General features: G+C 38.7%; 1 protein-coding gene across 1 annotated transcript in view; it reads right to left on the bottom strand.

Annotated features, from left to right (window-relative positions):
* Positions 1-16,286, bottom strand: part of rhpn1 (rhophilin, Rho GTPase binding protein 1) — a 29,910-nt gene extending 13,624 nt beyond the window's left edge. Inside the window, exons 1-6 of the mRNA XM_068725096.1 lie at positions 16,191-16,286; positions 13,682-13,797; positions 9,718-9,846; positions 8,427-8,502; positions 7,810-7,887; positions 7,488-7,612 (exon numbers count right to left, since the gene is read on the bottom strand). Coding sequence (XP_068581197.1) covers positions 7,488-7,612; positions 7,810-7,887; positions 8,427-8,502; positions 9,718-9,846; positions 13,682-13,797; positions 16,191-16,280 — 614 coding nt within the window. The 5' untranslated portion in view covers positions 16,281-16,286. The remainder of the gene's footprint in view (positions 1-7,487; positions 7,613-7,809; positions 7,888-8,426; positions 8,503-9,717; positions 9,847-13,681; positions 13,798-16,190) is intronic.
* Between the last annotated feature and the right edge of the window lie 6,451 nt (positions 16,287-22,737).

Here is a 22,737-nt window from a genome sequence, read left to right as displayed (position 1 = left end):
GACATGCTATACTATGACTGTTTTTTGACTTTTTTCGACATGCTATACTATGACCGTTTTTCACTTTTTTCAACATGCTATACTATGACTTTTTTATTAATGTATTCGACATACTATGCTATGACTTTTTTTTTTTCGACATACATTTTTATTAATATTTTCGACATGCTATACTATGACTTTTTTCGACACGCTATACTATGACGTTTTTATTAATATTTTCGACATGCTATACTATGACTTTTTTAATAATATATTCGACATTACAGTCATTTCGCAGATGCTTTTATCTAAAGCAACTTACAATTCTGTATCTATCTACACAGCGTAGACGCAACTACGGGAGCAATTCTTTGGGGTTAAGTGTCTTGACAACTGACATGAGACTAATGGAGCAGGAGCCGGGGATTGAACCACCGACCCTTTGATTGAAAGGCGGCCCTGCTCTCCACTTAGCCATGGTCACCCAGACATACTACAATATGACTTTTTCGACATACTGTACTACGACTTTTTTCGACATGTTATACTATGACATTTTTATTAATATTTTCGACATACTATAATATTACTTTTTTCGACATGCTATACTATGACTGTTTTCAACATGCTATACTATGACTGTTTTTTGACTTTTTTCGACATGCTATACTATGACCGTTTTTCACTTTTTTTGACAGGCTATACTATGACTGCTTTCGACAGGCTATACTATGACTGTTTTCAACATGCTATACTGTCTGTTTTTTTACTTTGTTCGACAGGCTATACTATGACTGCTTTCAACATGCTATACTATGACTGTTTTTCACTTTTTTCGACATGCTATACTATGACCGTTTTTCACTTTTTTCAACAGGCTATACTATGACCGTTTTTCACTTTTTTCGACAGGCTATACTATGACTGTTTTCGACATGCTATACTATGACCGTTTTTCACTTTTTCAACAGGCTATACTATGACTGTTTTTCACTTTTTTCAACATGCTATACTATGACGTTTTTATTAATATTTTCGACATGCTATACTATGACTTTTTTAATAATATATTCAACATTACAGTCATTTCGCAGATGCTTTTATCTAAAGCAACTTACAATTCTGTATCTATCTACACAGGGTAGACGCACCTACGGGAGCAATTCTTTGGGGTTAAGTGTCTTGACAACTGACATGAGACTAATGGAGCAGGAGCCGGGGATTGAACCACCGACCCTCTGTTTGAAAGGCGGCCCTGCTCTCCACTTAGCCATGGTCACCCAGACATACTACAATATGACTTTTCCGACATACTATACTACGACATGTTATACTATGACCGTTTTTCACTTTTTTCGACACGCTATACTATGACCGTTTTTCACTTTTTTCGACAGGCTATACTATGATAGTTTTCGACAGGCTATACTATGACTGTTTTCGACAGGCTATACTATGACTGTTTTTCGACTTTTTTTGACATGCTATACTATGACCGTTTTTCACTTTTTTCGACAGGCTATACTATGACTGTTTTCGACATATTATACTATGACGTTTTTATTAACATTTTCGACATGCTATACTATGACGTTTTTATTATTATATTCGACATACTATACTATGACGTTTTTATTAATATTTTCGACATACTATGACTTTTTTCGACAGGCTATACTATGACTGTTTTTCACTTTTTTCGACATGCTATACTATGACTGTTTTTCACTTTTTTCGACAGGCTATACTATGACTGCTTTCGACAGGCTATACTATGACCGTTTTTCACTTTTTTTGACAGGCTATACTATGACTGCTTTCGACAGGCTATACTATGACTGTTTTTCACTTTTTTCGACATGCTATACTATGACCGTTTTTCACTTTTTTCGACAGGCTATACTATGACCATTTTTCACTTTTTTCGACAGGCTATACTATGACTGTTTTCGACATATTATACTATGACGTTTTAATTAACATTTTCGACATGCTATACTATGACGTTTTTATTAATATTTTCGACATACTATGACTTTTTTCGACATGCTATACTATAACTTTTTTGACATAGTATACTATGACTGTTTTCGACATGCTATACTATGATGTTTTTATTAATATTTTCGACATACTATACTATGACTTTTTTCAACATACTATACTATGACTTTTTTCGACATACTATACTATGATGTTTTTATTGATATATTCGACATACTATACGATGACTTTTTTCGACATACTATACTATGACTTTTTTCGACATACTATACTATGACTTTTTTATTATTATATTCAGCATACTATGCTATGACTTTTTTATTAATATTTTCGACATACTGTATTACGACTTTATGACCCTTTTCTACATGCTATACTATGACTTAATCAGATTTTTTTAAACATACAATACTTTGACTTTTTATGAATTTGTTCAACATACTATCCTATGATTTTTTTCATGACTTTTTTCAAAATGCTATAGTATGACTTTTCGACATGCTATACTATGACCGTTTTTCACTTTTTTCGACAGGCTATACTATGACTATTTTCGACATGCTATACTGTGACTGTTTTTTTACTTTTTTCGACAGGCTATACTATGACTGTTTTTGACAGGCTATACTATGATTTTTTCGACATAATATACAATGACTGTTTTTTTACTTTTTTCGACAGGCTATACTATGACCGTTTTTCACTTTTTTAGACATGCTATACTATGACCGTTTTTCACTTTTTTCGACAGGCTATACTATGACCATTTTTCACTTTTTTCGACAGGCTATACTATGACTGTTTTCGACAGCCTATACTATGACTGTTTTTCAACTTTTTTTGACATGCTATACACTATGACCGTTTTTCACTTTTTTCGACAGGCTATACTATGACTGTTTTCGACATATTATACTATGACGTTTTTATTAACATTTTCGACATGCTATACTATGACGTTTTTATTATTATATTCGACATACTATACTATGACGTTTTTATTAATATTTTCGACATACTATGACTTTTTTCGACAGGCTATACTATGACTGTTTTTCACTTTTTTCAACATGCTATACTATGACCGTTTTTCACTTTTTTCGACATGCTATACTACGACCGTTTTTCACTTTTTTCGACATGCTATACTATGACCGTTTTTCACTTTTTTCGACAGGCTATACTATGACCATTTTTCACTTTTTTCGACAGGCTATACTATGACTGTTTTTCGACTTTTCGACATGCTATACTATGACCGTTTTTCACTTTTTTCGACAGGCTATACTATGACTATTTTCGACATGCTATACTGTGACTGTTTTTTTACTTTTTTCGACAGGCTATACTATGACTGTTTTTGACAGGCTATACTATGATTTTTTCGACATAATATACAATGACTGTTTTTTTACTTTTTTCGACAGGCTATACTATGACCGTTTTTCACTTTTTTAGGCATGCTATACTATGACCGTTTTTCACTTTTTTCGACAGGCTATACTATGACCATTTTTCACTTTTTTCGACAGGCTATACTATGACTGTTTTCGACAGCCTATACTATGACTGTTTTTCAACTTTTTTTGACATGCTATACACTATGACCGTTTTTCACTTTTTTCGACAGGCTATACTATGACTGTTTTCGACATATTATACTATGACGTTTTTATTAACATTTTCGACATGCTATACTATGACGTTTTTATTATTATATTCGACATACTATACTATGACGTTTTTATTAATATTTTCGACATACTATGACTTTTTTCGACAGGCTATACTATGACTGTTTTTCACTTTTTTCGACATGCTATACTATGACCGTTTTTCACTTTTTTCGACATGCTGTACTATGACCGTTTTTCACTTTTTTCGACATGCTATACTATGACCGTTTTTCACTTTTTTCGACAGGCTATATACTATGACCGTTTTTCACTTTTTTCGACATGCTATACTATGACTGTTTTTCACTTTTTTCGACAGGCTATACTATGACTGCTTTCGACAGGCTATACTATGACCGTTTTTCACTTTTTTCGACATGCTATACTATGACCGTTTTTCACTTTTTTCGACAGGCTATACTTTGACTGTTTTCGACATATTATACTATGACGTTTTTATTAACATTTTCGACATACTATGACTTTTTTCAACATGCTATACGATAACTTTTTTGACATAGTATACTCTGACTTTTTTATTAATATATTCAACATACTATATTATTACTTTTTTCAACATGCTATACTATTGCTACACTATGACGTTTCGACATGCTATACTATGACGTTTTTATTAATATTTTCGACATACTATGACTTTTTTCGACATGCTATACTATGATGTTTTTATTAATATTTTCGACATACTATACTATGACTTTTTTCGACATACTATACTATGACTTTTTTCGACATACTATACTATGATGTTTTTATTGATATATTCGACATACTATACGATGACTTTTTTCGACATACTATACTATGACTTTTTTATTAACATTTTCGACATACTATGACTTTTTTCAACATGCTATACGATAACTTTTTTGACATAGTATACTCTGACTTTTTTATTAATATATTCAACATACTATATTATTACTTTTTTCAACATGCTATACTATTGCTACACTATGACGTTTCGACATGCTATACTATGACGTTTTTATTAATATTTTCGACATACTATGACTTTTTTCGACATGCTATACTATGATGTTTTTATTAATATTTTCGACATACTATACTATGACTTTTTTCGACATACTATACTATGACTTTTTTCGACATACTATACTATGATGTTTTTATTGATATATTCGACATACTATACGATGACTTTTTTCGACATATTATACTATGACGTTTTTATTAACATTTTCGACATACTATGACTTTTTTCAACATGCTATACGATAACTTTTTTGACATAGTATACTCTGACTTTTTTATTAATATATTCAACATACTATATTATTACTTTTTTCAACATGCTATACTATTGCTACACTATGACGTTTCGACATGCTATACTATGACGTTTTTATTAATATTTTCGACATACTATGACTTTTTTCGACATGCTATACTATGATGTTTTTATTAATATTTTCGACATACTATACTATGACTTTTTTCGACATACTATACTATGACTTTTTTCGACATACTATACTATGATGTTTTTATTGATATATTCGACATACTATACGATGACTTTTTTCGACATACTATACTATGACTTTTTTATTAATATATTCAACATACTATGCTATGACTTTTTTATTAATATTTTCGACATACTGTACTACGACTTTATGACCCTTTTCTACATGCTATACTATGACTTAATCAGATTTTTTTAAACATACAATACTTTGACTTTTTATGAATTTGTTCAACATACTATCCTATGATTTTTTCATGACTTTTTTCAAAATGCTATAGTATGACTTTTCGACATGCTATACTATGACCGTTTTTCACTTTTTTCGACAGGCTATACTATGACTGTTTTCGACATGCTATACTGTGACTGTTTTTTTACTCTTTTCGACAGGCTATACTCTGACTGTTTTCGACATAATATGCTATGACTGTTTTTTTACTTTTTTCGACATGCTATATACTATGACCGTTTTTCACTTTTTTCAACAGGCTATACTATGACCGTTTTTCACTTTTTTCGACAGGCTATACTATGACTGTTTTTCACTTTTTTTGACATGCTATACTATGACTGCTTTCGACAGGCTATATTATGACTGTTTTTTGACTTTTTTCGACATGCTATACTATGACCGTTTTTCACTTTTTTTGACAGACTATACTATGACTGTTTTCGACAGGCTATACTATGACTGTTTTCGACATATTATACTATGACGTTTTTATTATTATTTTCAACATGCTATACTATGACATTTTTATTATTATATTCAACATACTATGACCGTTTTCGACACATTATACTATGACGTTTTTATTAACATTTTCGACATACTATGACTTTTTTCGACATGCTATACTATAACTTTTTTGACATAGTATACTATGACTTTTTTATTAATATATTCAACATACTATATTATTACTTTTTTCAACATGCTATACTATTGCTATACTATGACGTTTCGACATGCTATACTATGACGTTTTTATTAATATTTTCGACATACTATGACTTTTTTCGACATGCTATACTATGATGTTTTTATTAATATTTTCGACATACTATACTATGACTTTTTTCGACATACTATACTATGATGTTTTTATTGATATATTCAACATACTATACAATGACTTTTTTCGACATACTATACTATGACTTTTTCGACATACAATACTATGACTTTTTTATTAATATATTCAACATACTATGCTATGACTTTTTTATTAATATTTTCGACATACTGTACTACAACTTTATGACCCTTTTCTACATGCTATACTATGACTTAATCAGATTTTTTTAAACATACAATACTTTGACTTTTTATGAATTTGTTCAACATACTATCCTATGATTTTTTCATGACTTTTTTCAAAATGCTATAGTATGACTTTTCGACATGTTATACTATGACTTTTTTTGCATAATTCTTTTTCGACATGTGAACTGTGGCATTTACAATGACTTATTTAAGACTTTTTTTACTATGACTTAAGTAATCTACCCTTCCAATCAGAGTAATGTCCTCTCATAACTTTAAAAAGAGACATATCGCAACCTACTGTGTCAGAGTGTGTATTCGAAGCATGTGTGTCTATTGCCTGAGAGAGAGAGAGAGAGAGAGAGAGAGAGAGAGAGAGAGAGAGAGAGAGAGAGTGTGTGTGTGTGTGTGTGTGTGTGTGTGTGTGGTATGAGGGGCAGAGAATTAATATTGAATCACCATCAATTCCATTTATATAACCACAATAACAGAAAATTATATTTTTCCCCATTTTTTAAGGTGATGACATCGTAAAATATGACGACAGACATCCAATGCCTCATTCAAATACCTCAATAGAAGCTGCGAATCATCGAAAAAAACATCATTCAGTACAGCCTTACATTGAACTTTTAAAAAGGTACACTCTGAACAGATAACGTGGAATTATTGGCAATCAACTATGGACAATCATGCGATTAATAATGCTCAAATATCGATGGATACAGCCCTACAACACATATGTACATACAAACATACAAGCCCCCAAAACAAGCACAAAGTACAGCAGTCCAGGCCTGGCAGAGCATGGATGATATTTCAGCCAAATCAATCACAGCGCTGGCTGTTCATGTAATGATGTCCAACTCAGAAACTATCACGTTCAATCATAATTCTTCACAAAATATAGCTGAGTAACTAAGGAATCAAAGTGAGGAATAAACGTCCACTTGTCATCTTCTCTCAACACAACCAGGCCTCAGTACTTGTAATGCAGGACTCATTAACCTCCAGGCTTTTACATTAAGAAGTGCTCGTGTCCTACCAGTGGAAGTGCACGCCCAGGTTCCTGTGTAGAGGGAAGAAGCGCTGGTCCAGGTAGTACAGCTGGTTGTAGTACTCCATCAGTAGCTCCAGACCGGCCTGGTTACGACTGGGTGTACGCATGGCCTGATTCAAACAACAACAACAACAACACACATAGACATACATCTAATGTCACAGGCACATAACATGTACATGTCAGACCTTTCATTTCTCTATTTCTTTTCCCACAGTTTTGCACTGATTTTCCACAACCATCCTTAAGAAAAAAAGACAGATTTAATATTGAACAAGATTTGTTTTGTACTTTTGCATTTATTAACCTGTCTGAGCTCCATAAGCTCTTTGATCTCCTTGTCGTAGAGAGAGCTGTCCTCTCCATAGTGCTCACAGATGAAGTCCTGTGAGGGGAGACAGAGCGTTACATAATGACAAATCAGTTTCACAGCTCAGGTATTCTCTAATACCCACACAGATTGCAGAGGATTTGACCGAGCTTTCGGTGCCCCTCGGCAGCTTTTCAAAAAAAACATATAAAAAAAAAAAAAAGAAATGTGAGATTAGACAAGAATGTTTCACTGGAAATCAATGGCAGTGTCTTTATGATAGCGTCTTAACACTAGTTTATATCTTTGTACGTTGTAAAAATCAAGCTTTGACACATACTAAAATAATCTTTGTAGGCCAAATTTGTGATGAAATGCAAATTTTTCAGGGAAGACATTTTTGGATGTGGCGTCAAGTCAGTATTCGTCACAATAAAGAAAGCAGGTCACATGACGCATGTTGTTTTCAGTTTAAAAAACGTCAAAGCTGAAACACAGCTTGTAAAATAAGGATAATGTTCCTCTTCTATCTTGTTATGCAATGTTTCACTCAGAAAAGGAACTTTAATAACTGAAATAAATCAAGCGGGTGAAATATGAGATGTCATCTTCACCTCGATAGAAACGGTGAAGTCCACCTCTTTGGTTTCTTTTAATCCGAGTGGGATCATGGGAACGTTGATGGCCTCGCTGTGAAAACAAAATGATTACAGCGTGTGTTCTGTATGCGTGTAATCTTACCCAGGTTACACCCTGTAAACACCAACATGTAAACACCAACATTAAACTCAGTGCAGGTTATAGGCTCAGGCGAGGCAGCACTGCCATCTGCTAGTCTTCAAACACAGCAGGTTCACCGCTCACTGCTTCATCCTGCTAATAGACAAAGCTAAAGCCAAGTATTAACCCGTACGGCCCTAACACCCCCCGAAGTCACCCCCTCCCATTCACAATGAACCGAAACACGCACGCCACGCGGCCATTAATGACCCTCTAATCGGGGATTTAGCCCTCCCGTGACCCTAGACTGCAGAGGAAAACATCTCCTGGCTGTGAAGGACTGCGCACGCACACACACACACACACACACACACACACACACACACACACACACACACACACACACACACACACACACACACACACCTATACTTCCCTAGTCCCTTTACTTAAGCTTGACTGAAACTTATTCTATAACTTAATAAAGCCCTTCCTCTCAAAGCAAAAACATAAATGTGTCCCCACAACGACAGAAGTACACATGGAGCAGATACACACAATGTAGGGTGAATACAAAAATGTAATGAATGTTTGTTTTCACCAATTATAATTCTGATTAGACTAATGAGAGTGACCTGGAATTCATGGGACAAATAATAATTGGGTCATGGGTTTTAAATAGGCCATGATTTTGTGTGTGTGTGTGTGTGTGTGTGTGTGTGTGTGTGTGTGTGTGTGTGTGTGTGTGTGTGTGTCTGTGTGTATGCGCATTGTTTCCTAATAATCACCAAGACTGTGGCGGCCCACCATAGCCTATATTCATTCCCGCCACAGTTTCACAATTGACCGAAAATATTGTAACACGGGTGGGCTGGCCCTCGCCGATCACAGAAAGAGCCCGGGCTGAAAGTGGCTCCAGTCGAGTCAGTGTTAGAACCTATTGGACCCTCGCTGCTCCCCGGGGCCGTGCTCACTGTGCTCTCCCCCCCCTCCCGGTGTGACCGTCAACCGGGGCGGACAGTTTTCAGGGCGTCAGCAGCAGTGTCGGCAACCCACCCGTGTTGAAACACAGACCCCTCGTTTCAACCCAAAAATACGACCCCAAATCACAGAGATGCTGATTTGCTAACACTGGTGTGTGTGTGCGTGTGCGTGTGCCTGTGTGTGTGTGACAGAGCTTTCTACCTGTCGGTCTGGTAGACCTCCATGTTGCTGTTGAGCTCCTCCAGCTCCTCTTTGAGCAGCTGCAGGTTGGAGTTGACAAAGCTGAGCTCCAGAGCCACGGTCTCCTTCACCTTGTTGTTGGTTGTTGCCCTGCAGAATTTAACACACACACACACACACACACACACACACACACACACACACACACACACACACACACACACACACATTGATCTCCAGTGTTCTTCATCTGATTGACACCTGCTGCTCATATGGATCCCTGTCATTTGAGAATAAAAACCAGACTGTGGTGTGTGAGATTTGAATTTGATATTTCTATAGTCTATAGTTGTTTTGTGCCTAAACAAAGCACACGTTAGCAGTGGGTTGAATAAAACACGACTACGTGTGTTACTGTGGGTCCTTGCCTGCTTCATCACACGGCCTAGCATCACAGATAACACGTTCCACCTTGGAGAGGAGCTGACTAGCAGGAGTAAATCGACATGAATGCACGTAAACAAGACACGGTAAACACAATGAGCAGCGTAGATTTCACCGTTTAATTTATGCAGCTATGTCATGTCTCCACCCTCTTCTGCATCGCCCTCTTTTCATTCACTTCACCACTTTCCACCCCCCTCCAATCACAGGAGGAGCAGAGCCAGCTCACACTTCTGGGGGGGGGGGGGCTCTGAGGTCAACAGTACACACTGTTCCTGGAAGTCTGAGGCATCACTAGGTTGCCTAGCGACCTGTAATCCAATCATTAAATTTCACTGGCTCAATGAAATGACGGGAAGCACAAACGGAACGGGATCACTATAAACATTTGTGGTGAACAGACTTACAAGATGCACATGAATGCATCATTCTGGCAGACTTTTCACTAAAGAAGAAATAAAAAAAAAAAATACAGATCAAGAGACAAATACATGTTTTCGGTCGAGAAGCCCAAATAAAATAGAGGTATTGGAATCACTGACGCAGTTTTTGTTCTTTTCAGTCTCTTAGTTTTATCTGGTGAAAAGAAAGAATAAAAGTATCTGTGTGAATGAGTCATTGGATGCATCATCAGCTGGACGATTTGGGGAGGAAAGACAAACATTAAGCTGTCAAAGACAGACTATGACACACTGGAAGTAATTGCAAGGTGTGGTTATGTTTTGGGTCATGAGGATGAATATGTTCTCTTATATCTGGACCACAAAGTCTTGACGGCTTCCTGTTCATAACCTGTGGATCCTTTTTTCTTTAGTTATAACATATAACTGCACTCGTTCCTCCTCTGTACTGTAACTGCTACACAACATCGGATCTTATCGTATCAGGCATATGTACAAAAAACTGTCTTTCAGATTTTTTTGGGTAACATTTTAGCTATTGTTTGATTTTGTCATGAGTCAGTGACTGCTGGAGAGTTTTCTTTAACATGATCAAACTCAGCTCAAATCCTCAGCTGACTCTCACCTTTGAGTTCCTGTAAATAATGATACATGTCCAGTTAGTTAGTGCTTTACCCTCATCTACCTTCATCTGTCACTCCCACACACACACACACACACACACACACACACACACACACACACACACACACACACACACACACACACACACACACACACACACACACACACACACACACACACACACACACACACCTATAACTAGGATGAAGCCAAGGGCAATCTGATTAGTCAGCTTTAAATGAGCTGCCAAATATCCCCTTCACACACACACCCACTTGCACGCACACTGCAGCTTTTAAGGGGGGGGGGGGGGTGACTCTTTCTCTGAGTGTATGAACTGAAAGACATGAAGTTCTTTTTTTGAGTAACTTGTGGTATTTTTCTAAAAAACCCAAACTAACTGATAAGAAGACCAGGATTGAACAAGTAACCGTCTCTCATCTGAATTCCCACAGAGAAGCACAGCCTGCAGCGCGACATGACGTCTTCATCAGCCAATCACAAACCCTGAAGAGCTACAACCTCGCTCTCATTTCTAATTAGCAACCCCCCCCCCCCAAACACCTCCCACCCACAAGCACTCGTGCCACAACCCAGTTCCACAACAGTCTCAGAGTGTATGAAGTGAAAGTGAGACGTTTTGTGTGTGTGTGTGTGTGTGTGTGTGTGTGTGTGTGTGTGTGTGTGTGTGTGTGTGTGTGTGTGTGTGTTGAGTATTCCAGTTGACCGGAAAGGGGGAGGATGGAAAAAAAAAAGGTCTGACAGCGCCAGACAAATAAGTGGGGGATGAGCTTGCCGGGCTCCGTTGGGAATCTCTGCATGAGCACAGGACAGGAGGCGGACACAAAGCCGGCTGATTACAGGCCGGCAGGCTGTGTGTGTGTGTGTGTGTGTGTGTGTGTGTGTGTGTGTGTGTGTGTGTGTGTCTGTGTGTGTGTGTGTGTGTGTGTGTGTGGGGGGGGGGGTCCTCTTTGTCTCTGTGACCCGTCGTCCTAACAGAAAAGGCAGGAGCGCTTGTTTTATTTCCCCTAAACTGAGTCATCACCTTTTAGGATAACAGCCTAAATCCAGTCAAAAATGGAGTTGGGGAGAAAAATCCAAAAGAAAAAGAAATCATTCGCCAATGGAGAATTACTCCAAACTAATATTAGCTCTGATTTGTTGATTAATCATTAAATAAATTAACTTTATAACTTTGTTTATTTAACTTGTATTAAACCAGATCAAATCCACTGAGAAAATCTTTTGCAATGGCGAATCGGCCACATCCATTTCATACAATAAAACTAAAACATTGCATTCAAGAACAGTTTGTGGTTAAAAAGAAATGATGTGAAGATGACACCATGGACTCTGAAAATGCATGCAGACTAAACAATAATGGAAATAATTAAACGTTGCAGCCCTGCTACCTATCATCAATCTCTCCCTGATTTTGTGAAACTTTAATAAGCTGCAGCCAAACAAAGTCCTGAGATGATATTAAGAGGTAACTGTGGTTTGTCTTTTAATCAAAGACACTGTTGTTTCCCCGTGTTAATCTTATTAGATTCTGACATGGCACCACTAAGGAGGAAGAAAGTAGCTCATTTAAGTTTAATTAAGTGGTGGCTCCTCCTCCTCCTCCTCCTCCTCCTCCTCCTCCTCCTCCTCCCAAATTGAATCTTAATGAGTAAAGGAGTGTGTTTTCACAGAGTTTGGCACAGCGGATTAATCACGCTGTAAATGTTCTCAAAGCTATATTAACCGTTTACTTTCTGCCTCTGTTGTAATCTACCTCCGAGTGGACGACAAACATGCAGAGCCTGAGAAGGAAGCAAAGGCAGCGAGAAGCGAGACATGGACAGAAGCTGGAGGGGATAGGATACTTTGATGTTCTGCCACCGTTCATTTCCTCACCAACAGAAATATTGTGCGCCGTGTGAAAGACACACGTTGGGTGATAAGGATCGCTGGTGTTCAAGCTGGAAAGTATGCAGTGTTCAATTATTAATATTATTTGTAGGGAAAAAAAGGGAGAGACGACGCAAACGTACACAACACGGTTAGAGAAGACACACAAGCAGACAGACACAGCGAACACAAACAGAGTCATAAAACTGGGTACTGGTGTGTGTGTGTGTGTGTGTGTGTGTGTTCTGGAGGGGCGTGATCTCTGACCTTTTTTCCCCATCACAGGACACCACCACAAATGTGACTGAGCCAACACGCTAACAAAGAGCCACCAACACAGAGGAGACAAGAATAGCATTTATCATCACATCTTAGAGAGGAAACGCTGACGTCGGGGAAAGTGTTTGGCCTTTCAAATAAAAGTAAATGCCGTGAACAATGTGTCCAACAAGAAACACTTTGAAACAACTAATAAAGCAGGCAAACTTAACCACTAAATGAGTAAGAAATACCATCACAAATACCATATTTTCAAAAGCTTCCATGCAGCACGAGTCCCTCCACAGATGAAACTAACTTCTGGCTTCTACAGGATATTCTAGAGAGGGGGAAAAGAACCTCACCTGAACAGGTTCTCAGCTCCGGCTCTCATGCGCATCTCCTTGTTGATCTGCTGGTTGATGCGAGCCCGCCGGTGCTGCAGTTTACTGCGCTGAGTCTGGGCGAAAGGATCACATCCCTGCAGAGGACGAGAGGAAACGGAGCCATCAAAAGAACTGTTCAACTGATGTACGGGTGAATTTACAGCAGCAGGTCGGGCCATGTGTGGAAGAGGTGACGTCCCGTTTGTACTTCAGGTGCCCAGGTAAGACAGTTTCTAATAACCAGTTAGTCCGTTCATCACCTTACCAGAGCCCTTTTCCCACTGGACAAAAACCCCACTAATACACAGTAACATCTGGCTTTTGTGTTTTCAGCGAAACGGTACAATCAGCATTAATGACTCTGCAGTAGGCACGAGTATTTATCGGCTCCATCTCCAACTGGCAGTGATGGAAACATGACTCCCAGGTGGACACGCTTCATTCATACCAGACAGAAACAATATAAATCGCTTAAAAAAACGCCTTCAGTCATCTTTCCACTGCTCCAACAATCACCAACTCTTTTTTTTTTGAGAGAGAGTTTGAAGAGTCGGTAACAGATGAAAGAAGTAACCGCTGTAACATTTTCACGGTGCGTTTCTGTGACTTAGAACGTGACACAGCAGACGTTCTGACCATAAACGGGAATAAATGACAAGGCAACAACTTCAACCATCAGTAAACTGTGGCATTTTAGTGGTCGAGCGTATATGGTGGCAGTACAGTACAGCGCAGCACGGACAGAAAGCTGACTAACTTCACAACTAGAGGTCTATACAGCGTGTCAAAGGGCGCGTCAGAGACGAGGGAGCTCCTCGTGGATGCTGAACATGGCGATAACTCGGCAGGAGGAGAACCTTCTTCCCCAGAAGGATAATATGTCTAACAGAAGAAAAAAAAAAGGAGCCGGTAATATGTCAGAGCCGTGCATCTGTCTGAAGATTTAAAGGCCTCTTAAGTCTCGCTTCAACAAAAAGGCATTTTGCCAACAACGCCGGAACAGCTGATTGTTACACGTCTGCTCGGTAAAAAAAAAAAAAAGAAGAAGCAGTCCATCATACAGCCACTGTTTCACACTGAAAAAGGTAAACAGATGTACAGCGGCGTGACGGATGGAGCAGCTGCACCGTAAACATGCTGAACACTCCCTTTCTTTATCCTTGTGCCTCCCTCCATCACCTCCTTTCAGACAACTTGTGTATACGGATGTTTTTTCATCCTCTCTCTCCCTCTCTCTCCCCCCCTTTATCTTTCTCGTTGCCTCTCACCCAGTTAAGGTGTTTGTTTAGCATGCGCACGACAAGTAATCCTCAGAGTGCCTGTGTGGATTAGGACCGTGGCCAAGCTCCCACCTCTGCTGAACCACCAGCAGGGCAGCCGGATGGAGGCTGCTCAACATCAGTCTTAAAAACCCGTGTGAAAAAAAAACAACCAAAAAAACCTTCTACGCCTCTGAGTACACGTTGTTTTTCAGCTACACAGATGTGTGAAATTGTAAGTTGCTGCTTCGAGTCTTCCACTTAGGCAGCAGAAGGTGAAGTGGCTTGCTTCAGGGCGCCGTGTACGTAATCATTAATGTCCCCCCCATTCAAACCAGAGATTCAATACACTGTGGGAAAAATACCATGAAGGTTGCCTGATACACTGCACTTATACTATTAATGATATGATATCAGTGTTGCAACAAAATCAGGTTTCACTGCATTGGTTGTGAGATCTCCTCCTCTGCCAGTTTCTCATGCCACCTTAATGCAAAAGGAGGCGACGGAGGTGATGTTCCTGTTGCTAAAAACACATTTAAACGTTTCAGCTATAAACGTACGCCTCCAGAAACACGTCCTCTGAAACTCTCCGTTTCGTTGGAACTATTTACTGATCAAATAGTCCCGGTAAAGAACAGTCACCGGTGAGGTTTGTGGATCATCCAGAGGAAGCAGAGAAAGACACTTTCCTGTCGCGTTTTCGCAAAATGTTCCTTTTGATTTCTCCGCAATCAAAATTGCATTCAACTCCACTGTATTGAGGGGCTGGTGTCTCCAAACTGTAGGCAAAATACAGCCGATGAGACCAGAGGTACGTGAAAGATCATGTTTTGCTTATGGGGGGTGAGGTGATTTTATAGACTGCCTAAGGATCCAGGTTGAATATAGTTTATATCATTTAAAGTAATTATCACTGACGATATTAAAAGATGGAGGGACTACAGAATGGATCAGGATTATCCAAAGTTTACAGTTAGCTTAAAGTTGCTGTTGTTGTCATGGAGCCACCTATAGGACCTATGGGGGATCTCAAGGACCCCATCAGACCCTTTCCTCGTGTTCACCACCTACCCCCGACTGTGTGTGTGTGTGTGTGTGTGTGTGTGTGTGTGTATTTATATAACGTTACGTGCCTGAGTATGTGTGTGTGTGTGTGTGTGTGTGTGTGTGTGTGTGTGTGTGTGTGTGTGTGTGTGTGTGTGTGTGTGTGTGTCCAGGTGTCTCACCTTTCGGATGCTTCCGCTGAGGCTGTCATCTGTGGGTAACGTTAAAGGCAAATCGTCGTCCGAGGTAACGTTGCCGTCTGACAGGGACATCTCCAACTCCCTGTGGAGAGTAACGGTGATGTAGATACAGTTCAACTCAAAAGTGTCACTTTTTAGACTCAACCTACTTGATATATATTACCCCGGTGCGTTTAACACACCTCTAAGCTTTTTTAAATAGCATTGAATAATCAGTACCACGTCAATAAATATGTAACTTAAACGGTGAATTAAGTTAGCTAACGAGTCACGGTTTCACCACTTGCCTTGTTGCAGGTTCCTCCATCGTGAGGCAACGACAAAGGCGGCCAAAAAAGTCCCTACATTTCTTCCAACTTTGTATAATTCCAAGTAAAACACAAAGCCTTCAACGGTCAGCCAGTGACGGCGTTAAATGAACAACTTTTAACTCCTCAAAACAAGCCAGCTTCAACTCATTGCATTACGCTAGCACCTCCTCCGCTCTCCTTTTTTTCTTTTTTCCCGACTTGTGTTGCAGCTGCAAGAGTTTATTCACCGAGGCGGGCCGCGAACGAAAAGAAGATAGCCAATCACGTCGGAGCTCGTGAGAGCGGCGGAAAGGTTAACCAATCAGACGGAGGATTAGGGGTGATTGACAGCGCAGTCTGACCAATGACAAGTCGCTCCAGGCGTCCCACTACTCGGCTCGTTGCTATGGCACCGACCGGGCTGTGGCTGGTGTGTGGGCTCCGAAAAGATTAGAAGCTCCGCCTCCTAAAAACTGAAAACACGACTATAATGATTATGACTTCACTTTTATTTCATTTTTTGGTGGTTTCTGAATTACTTTGAGTTTCTCCAATATATAGGACGTTCGGTCATAAAACGCCATTTAAAGGGAATGCTTTATTATTATATTTATTGCTAATTATTCCCTTTAAAGGCAGAGGCTTCTCCGTATATGGTTATGATTATTGATTTAAAAAATATATATGAATAAAACCACACAGAACACAGTGAATGGGCAATACAATTAACATTTCACCATGCAACCCTGTCTAGTAAAATGACAAATAAATTAAACAATATAACCTTCCAACCTTGTATATGTTTTAGTTTTTTCCCCACATGGCTCTCAGTCTGACAAACAGTTGATATCACAGTGTCAGGAATAATCCCGGTGCAATAATAACCCTGGACCACTAAACATCCACTGTGCCTATACATTTAATAACTTTATAGTTCAAATCTCTTTAAGATGTGCATATCATAACTGTCAAATGTAAATCAAAGCATGATGTATACCGTCATATTCCCCTGTTGTACCGTATGTATATAAAGCAGCATTAATCATTCCATATTCATTGTGCTATTGTCTCACTGTTTACACATTTCTTTGATCTTTTACTCAGTATACTGTATACAGTGTAGACAAATATCTGTTTGTCTACAGTATTGAACCTTTATTATTAAATCTACTTTATATCAAGTATATATAGATTTTTTTCATTATGTTAAATTAATTCTACCCATCCTTATGTCTATGTCTTCCTTCTTCTAGCAGCGATTGAAATATAGAAATAACACAATGGAAGAATACGACAATACAAGAAAAAAGTCTTCACAAGTGTCAAGAAAATGTGAAGATGGCAATGAAATTGTATGTTGTACGCAAGAGTATGTAGTTGATGGATAGATTTATGAGACATGATATGCTTCAAATTTCCTAAATCAGTTTCCTAATGAAGGCGCTTAATTTAACTCAACCTTAATATGACAAATGATCACTGCTTTTGAGTATATTACACATTTGGTTACATCAAGGTGCTCTCTGCAGGTTCTTCAATGTTTGGCCACTTGGGGGCACTTTTACCCTTTCAAGTAAATATCACACTGTGTTCCTCTGAACACTTTTACACATTCACATTTTGAACATGAAATGTCACAAATGCTATGAAAGTTGGGGAAAAGTTGGCAACGTTTTGGGGACTAGTTAAGAAATGATCAGCTACATTACATTACATTACAGTCATTTAGCAGACGCTCTTATGCTAAGCTAGGCTAACCACATCTTGATTTCAGTTATGTACGGACATGGTATTGATACTGAATTAAGTTTACTCCCCGAAAATGTTGAAAAAGTAGTCTAGTTAGACTTTTTCAGTGACAGTAAATGTCACGTCTTACTCATTAAATCATAAAATGTGAACTTGGGTGATAGAACTGAATAGATTAAAATTATAGAACGATTCAAAGGCATCATAATAGTTTTATTTATTTGAATGCGTTTGCATGTAAACCTGAGTATTTTTCAGCGTGGTATCAGTAGGCTACTTTTACGATCAGAGTCCTTGATCCACCACTGATCTGCACAATGTAATATCATATATTTGCTGGCTAATAAGCTTGTAATCAACTCTGGCCTTTTCTAAACAAAAAGTTCAACTTCACACAAAGTGCTGCTTGGGTATGATGAAACAGTAGACGTGAGGCTGAGGTCCTGTGAGTAGCAGGACTAGTCAAGCAAGGTGACAGCTCTTGGGACGAAGCTGCTGAGGTGACCGGAGGTGTCACTAAGCGAGCGAGGGGAAGGGTTTTTTGGAACAGATGGTTACCTGGCGGTCAGGGTCGCCGGCAATTCTTGCTGCTCTTTCATTAGCTCCTGTGTCAGCCGCCTCTTTAACGGTAAGGGCAGCAGACAAGTAGCTACAGAGGTGTGGGTAACGCGCTGGAGTTTGTCCTCAGACTACAGGCAGGCAGGAATACTTCAGACTGCGAGGGGGAGTTAAGGTGATGAAATATTTAGACTAGGGTTAGACTAGACTAGACTGTGTGCTGTCAAATTAAACACATTGTCTTCCTGACGTTCTCCTTTGGAGTTAGTTTTTTTCTGCTCGCTTTGACAATGTGAAGGTGAATAAATCGGTTTGAAATCATTGCTGAGACGTTGATTCTCCGCAAGGGTTCAGTCAGAAACTGATCGTAAATATTCCAGTTTGAAATGTTTCAAAAGCCGTGCACTCAAGTGATGAATCCCGTCTTTCAGATGGTAATACAGTTACCGGATCTGTTTGTCTCGTGTTGTCCTTTTTGTTTCCGATAAAGAATAAAACCAAAACTAGAGTCTACAGCAGTGCTTTGAGCTAAATGCAGGGTTGGAAAGAATCACAGAACACTTTACTTGAGTAAAAAAGTATTGTTGTTCTTCAAAGAAATGTTACAAGATGACCCTAACCCTCTGAGAAGAAGCTGCAGGTGTCCGGAGAGGTGACACTCTGGAAACCATTAGCCTATACTCAGTGACAGGTTAGGGTTAGACATTTCAGCCTGGACCGACTAACGCTGCGCCACCAGCATGGTTGAACGTATTAAACATGAGTGGAATCCCACCAGGGTTGGCCCGAGATGTGTTGGAGCCCTAAGTAGAATTTTATGACACGTGTGGCCTTTTTCCCCATTGATATCGTATCACGCGTGAGAGCCTGTGTGCCGCGCTCATTAGTATTTCCACTGCATCCTCACAGCAGTCGGTCACTGCATTGAAGAACATCTGAGACTGGAAGGAAGAACATACTGCAGCGTGCGTCTCCAAGGTCAATATGGGGGTTTTAAGGTTTTAGAATAAAAGATGCAAGCTGTGCATCAGAGGCAAAATATTATTTTAATGCTTTACTGGACGACACCACTGATATAACACAACGTTTAAGACTGCCCTTCACTGTTACTGTGATTTTCATTCAAAGTGAAGAAAAGCGTGAAAGAAAAGGGCTGATAATGATTACTTATAGCTTATTGATCAATACAGATTTTTCAGTTCGTCAGTTTTACTGATTTCAATTTAAAATGTATTTACTGTGGAACTAAAAAGATCCATCTGCAAATGTATGTAGTTATTACATAGAATTATTACTCAATATAAAGACAAATCATCTAATAATCTCACACTATATAATGGGAAATAAATGAAAACATCATTAAAAAATGTAAAAATGTGATATATTAAATCAGTAAAATGTGTCAAAGTAAAGCACGTCTTAATGGTTTGACAAAGCTTAGCTTAGAGGTTTTCAACCAGTATCTGGTTCATCAGTGTGAAGTTGATGGCTCTCTCTCTCTCTCTCTCTCTCTCTATTCAAACTGAAATTCTTGTGGACCTTGATTTTTTTTCTCATTTATTATTTGATTGAAGGCATGTTGCACTTACCCAGCAGTCAAAGTCACTATCTGACATGAAAACAATAAATAAGTGATTAAAAACACTTTTGCCCAAGACTATTTATTAGATGACTTTAATTAAAGTGATTTGACGGCATCGACGTGAACAAAAACGCCGTCCAAAACATTCTGGGAAATTAGCTCTGCTGCAGAGTTCAACATCATTGTGTTATGTTACACTTAAAACAGGTGTCTATTCGAGCATCACTGTACTCGGTTACAACCCAAACATGAGCATGTGTAAATCTGAGACAAAAACATAGAACAGGCTCCCAATGTCTGTGTACGCTGTGATTCTATTCTGGTTTCAGTCGCCCTAAAGAGTGTCCTCTAACCTGTCCACTCTCCACTGAAGTTCACTTCATCTCCCCAACTACACAGTTTACAGAAGCAGTGTATGCAGAGTCTAATGATCACAGCATGCACAATGACTAATAAGCCACATTCGTCGTAGCTCTGAGTGACGTCACTAACTCATCAGCAGCAGTACATAGCCCTTAAAAGTGAGGTAAAAAAGGTAAACAAAGGCTTTGACACTAAGCCGTTTCACATGGAATATTAAACATTAACGATAAACAAACAAATGAACACTTTTTGCTTCAAAGGTGATGCCATGTTCAGACCAGAAACGTGGAAAAATCCTAAAATCTTCACAACTGAAGTTACTATGTTTCATTTGTTCTTTGCAATGGCTTCACTATTTTTATGTTTTGATATTTTTTTGCAATCAGGTGTAACCAGAGCTCTTAAAGGTGATTTGGCGTGTGTTCACACCGAGCTAATAACACAACACTACAAAATGCTTTTCTTTTATCATTGTGTAGTGAGTGTTTTGGCCCCAGTAATTACATCTTTATTACACAAATAAAAAGTGAACGCGTTAACATCTGTGGCCTTCCTGTGTCATTGGAGGTGCTTGATACGAATTTTACATCAATTACAAAAAAAACACTTTAAGTGTCTCACAGCATCCAGGGAAATAAAAATGTGATTTTCTTTTTTTATGAAAGTGTAGCAATATTACAGTCAGCACTGATCGGCGTGTATTGTATATTCAGAGTGATTACTTACTGTTTGTGGTTACTGTGAACTGAATGTGTCACATTAACAGAGTGGTATTTTCACAAGGGGTCGGGTCAATGAGAAAAAAACACAACAAAAAAACTCTTTCTCTGCCTGATTGTCCAAAAAAACAGCTGTAGCCGTCCTATCCGGCAATCTCCACAGAGAGGAGTCCGATCAGACTCAAACATCATCATTCCATTAGTCCAATGTTCCAGCACAGGCTGACAATTCAAAGTCCAGTCTGGCCCCAACATTACACAGGTATTACAGCCCACCTGCAGGTGATAAAACAGTGGACAGAGCTTCAATTCATGACAGACTTGAAAATCCACTTGAAGCAATGCCAGCAAACACGCTGCTTTACATCTCTCATGATAGGTCGGAAGGTCACAGGTTAAGTCCCAGAGTGGTTGTCCGGCGGTTGCTGCTGTAACGTCTCATCTATGGTGACTACCGTCTCCTCTGGTCGGTTGGAGCTCAGGCAGTTAGTGTGGTTCAGGGATATGTAGCTCATTTCCACCAGCCGGGGCCTCTCGCCCAACTCGCTCATCTCGTTCATGTGGTTGGAGATGCAGTTTATCTCGGTGTTGTTGCAGTTAGTAAGTCGACGAGAGCCAAACACCCAGTCTGAAGCGAGACAAAGGGATTAGTAGTGGTGTTATTCTGGAAGTCAGCGCAAAGTTAATAATGTAATGCTCAATCAAGGGGAAGGAGATTTTAGATTTTAACGTGTGAAGTAAGTAAAATGACTCAGGTTTCAGAAGTGCTAAAGTGACGTCTGAAGTTGTGTACGCCAGAGTCGGTCATCAAGATCCGATAGCATGCGTTCATCAGTTTGAACAAATAACTTCAACCTCATGACTTTGCTGAAATCAGTTATGGTTATCAGTTAAGTTATGGTTATAGCAATAAGCTTGTAGTCTCTTATTTACCTTGGTGTTTTTGGTTTTTGCTACTGCATGCATCGTATCATATAAGCATATCATATCAAATTGCTTATTTTGTTTAACATTTTAAAGAATGAAACAATGCAGAAACATTCATATTTAGGAAGTTATCACTCGCAAATGTTTGACACTTTGCTTGAAAAGTGACTCAACCAATTATCAAAGTAGTTGGAAATTAATTGAATTAAAGTAACTAATTATTTCACCTTTAGATTAAGCTATACCAGTTACTGTACTACAATCTACAATCGCACTAAACTCAAACACAGTAAAATATTGTGACTGTCTTACTTATCTAAAAACCTAAAAACTCCCCAAAA

This window comes from Cebidichthys violaceus, unplaced genomic scaffold, assembly GCF_023349555.1.
Source record: "Cebidichthys violaceus isolate CVI_PGR_0920_01 unplaced genomic scaffold, fCebVio1.0.p SCAF_33, whole genome shotgun sequence".
Classification (NCBI taxonomy): Eukaryota; Metazoa; Chordata; class Actinopteri; order Perciformes; family Stichaeidae; genus Cebidichthys; species Cebidichthys violaceus.
This window is presented reverse-complemented; position numbering and strand designations above follow the sequence as displayed.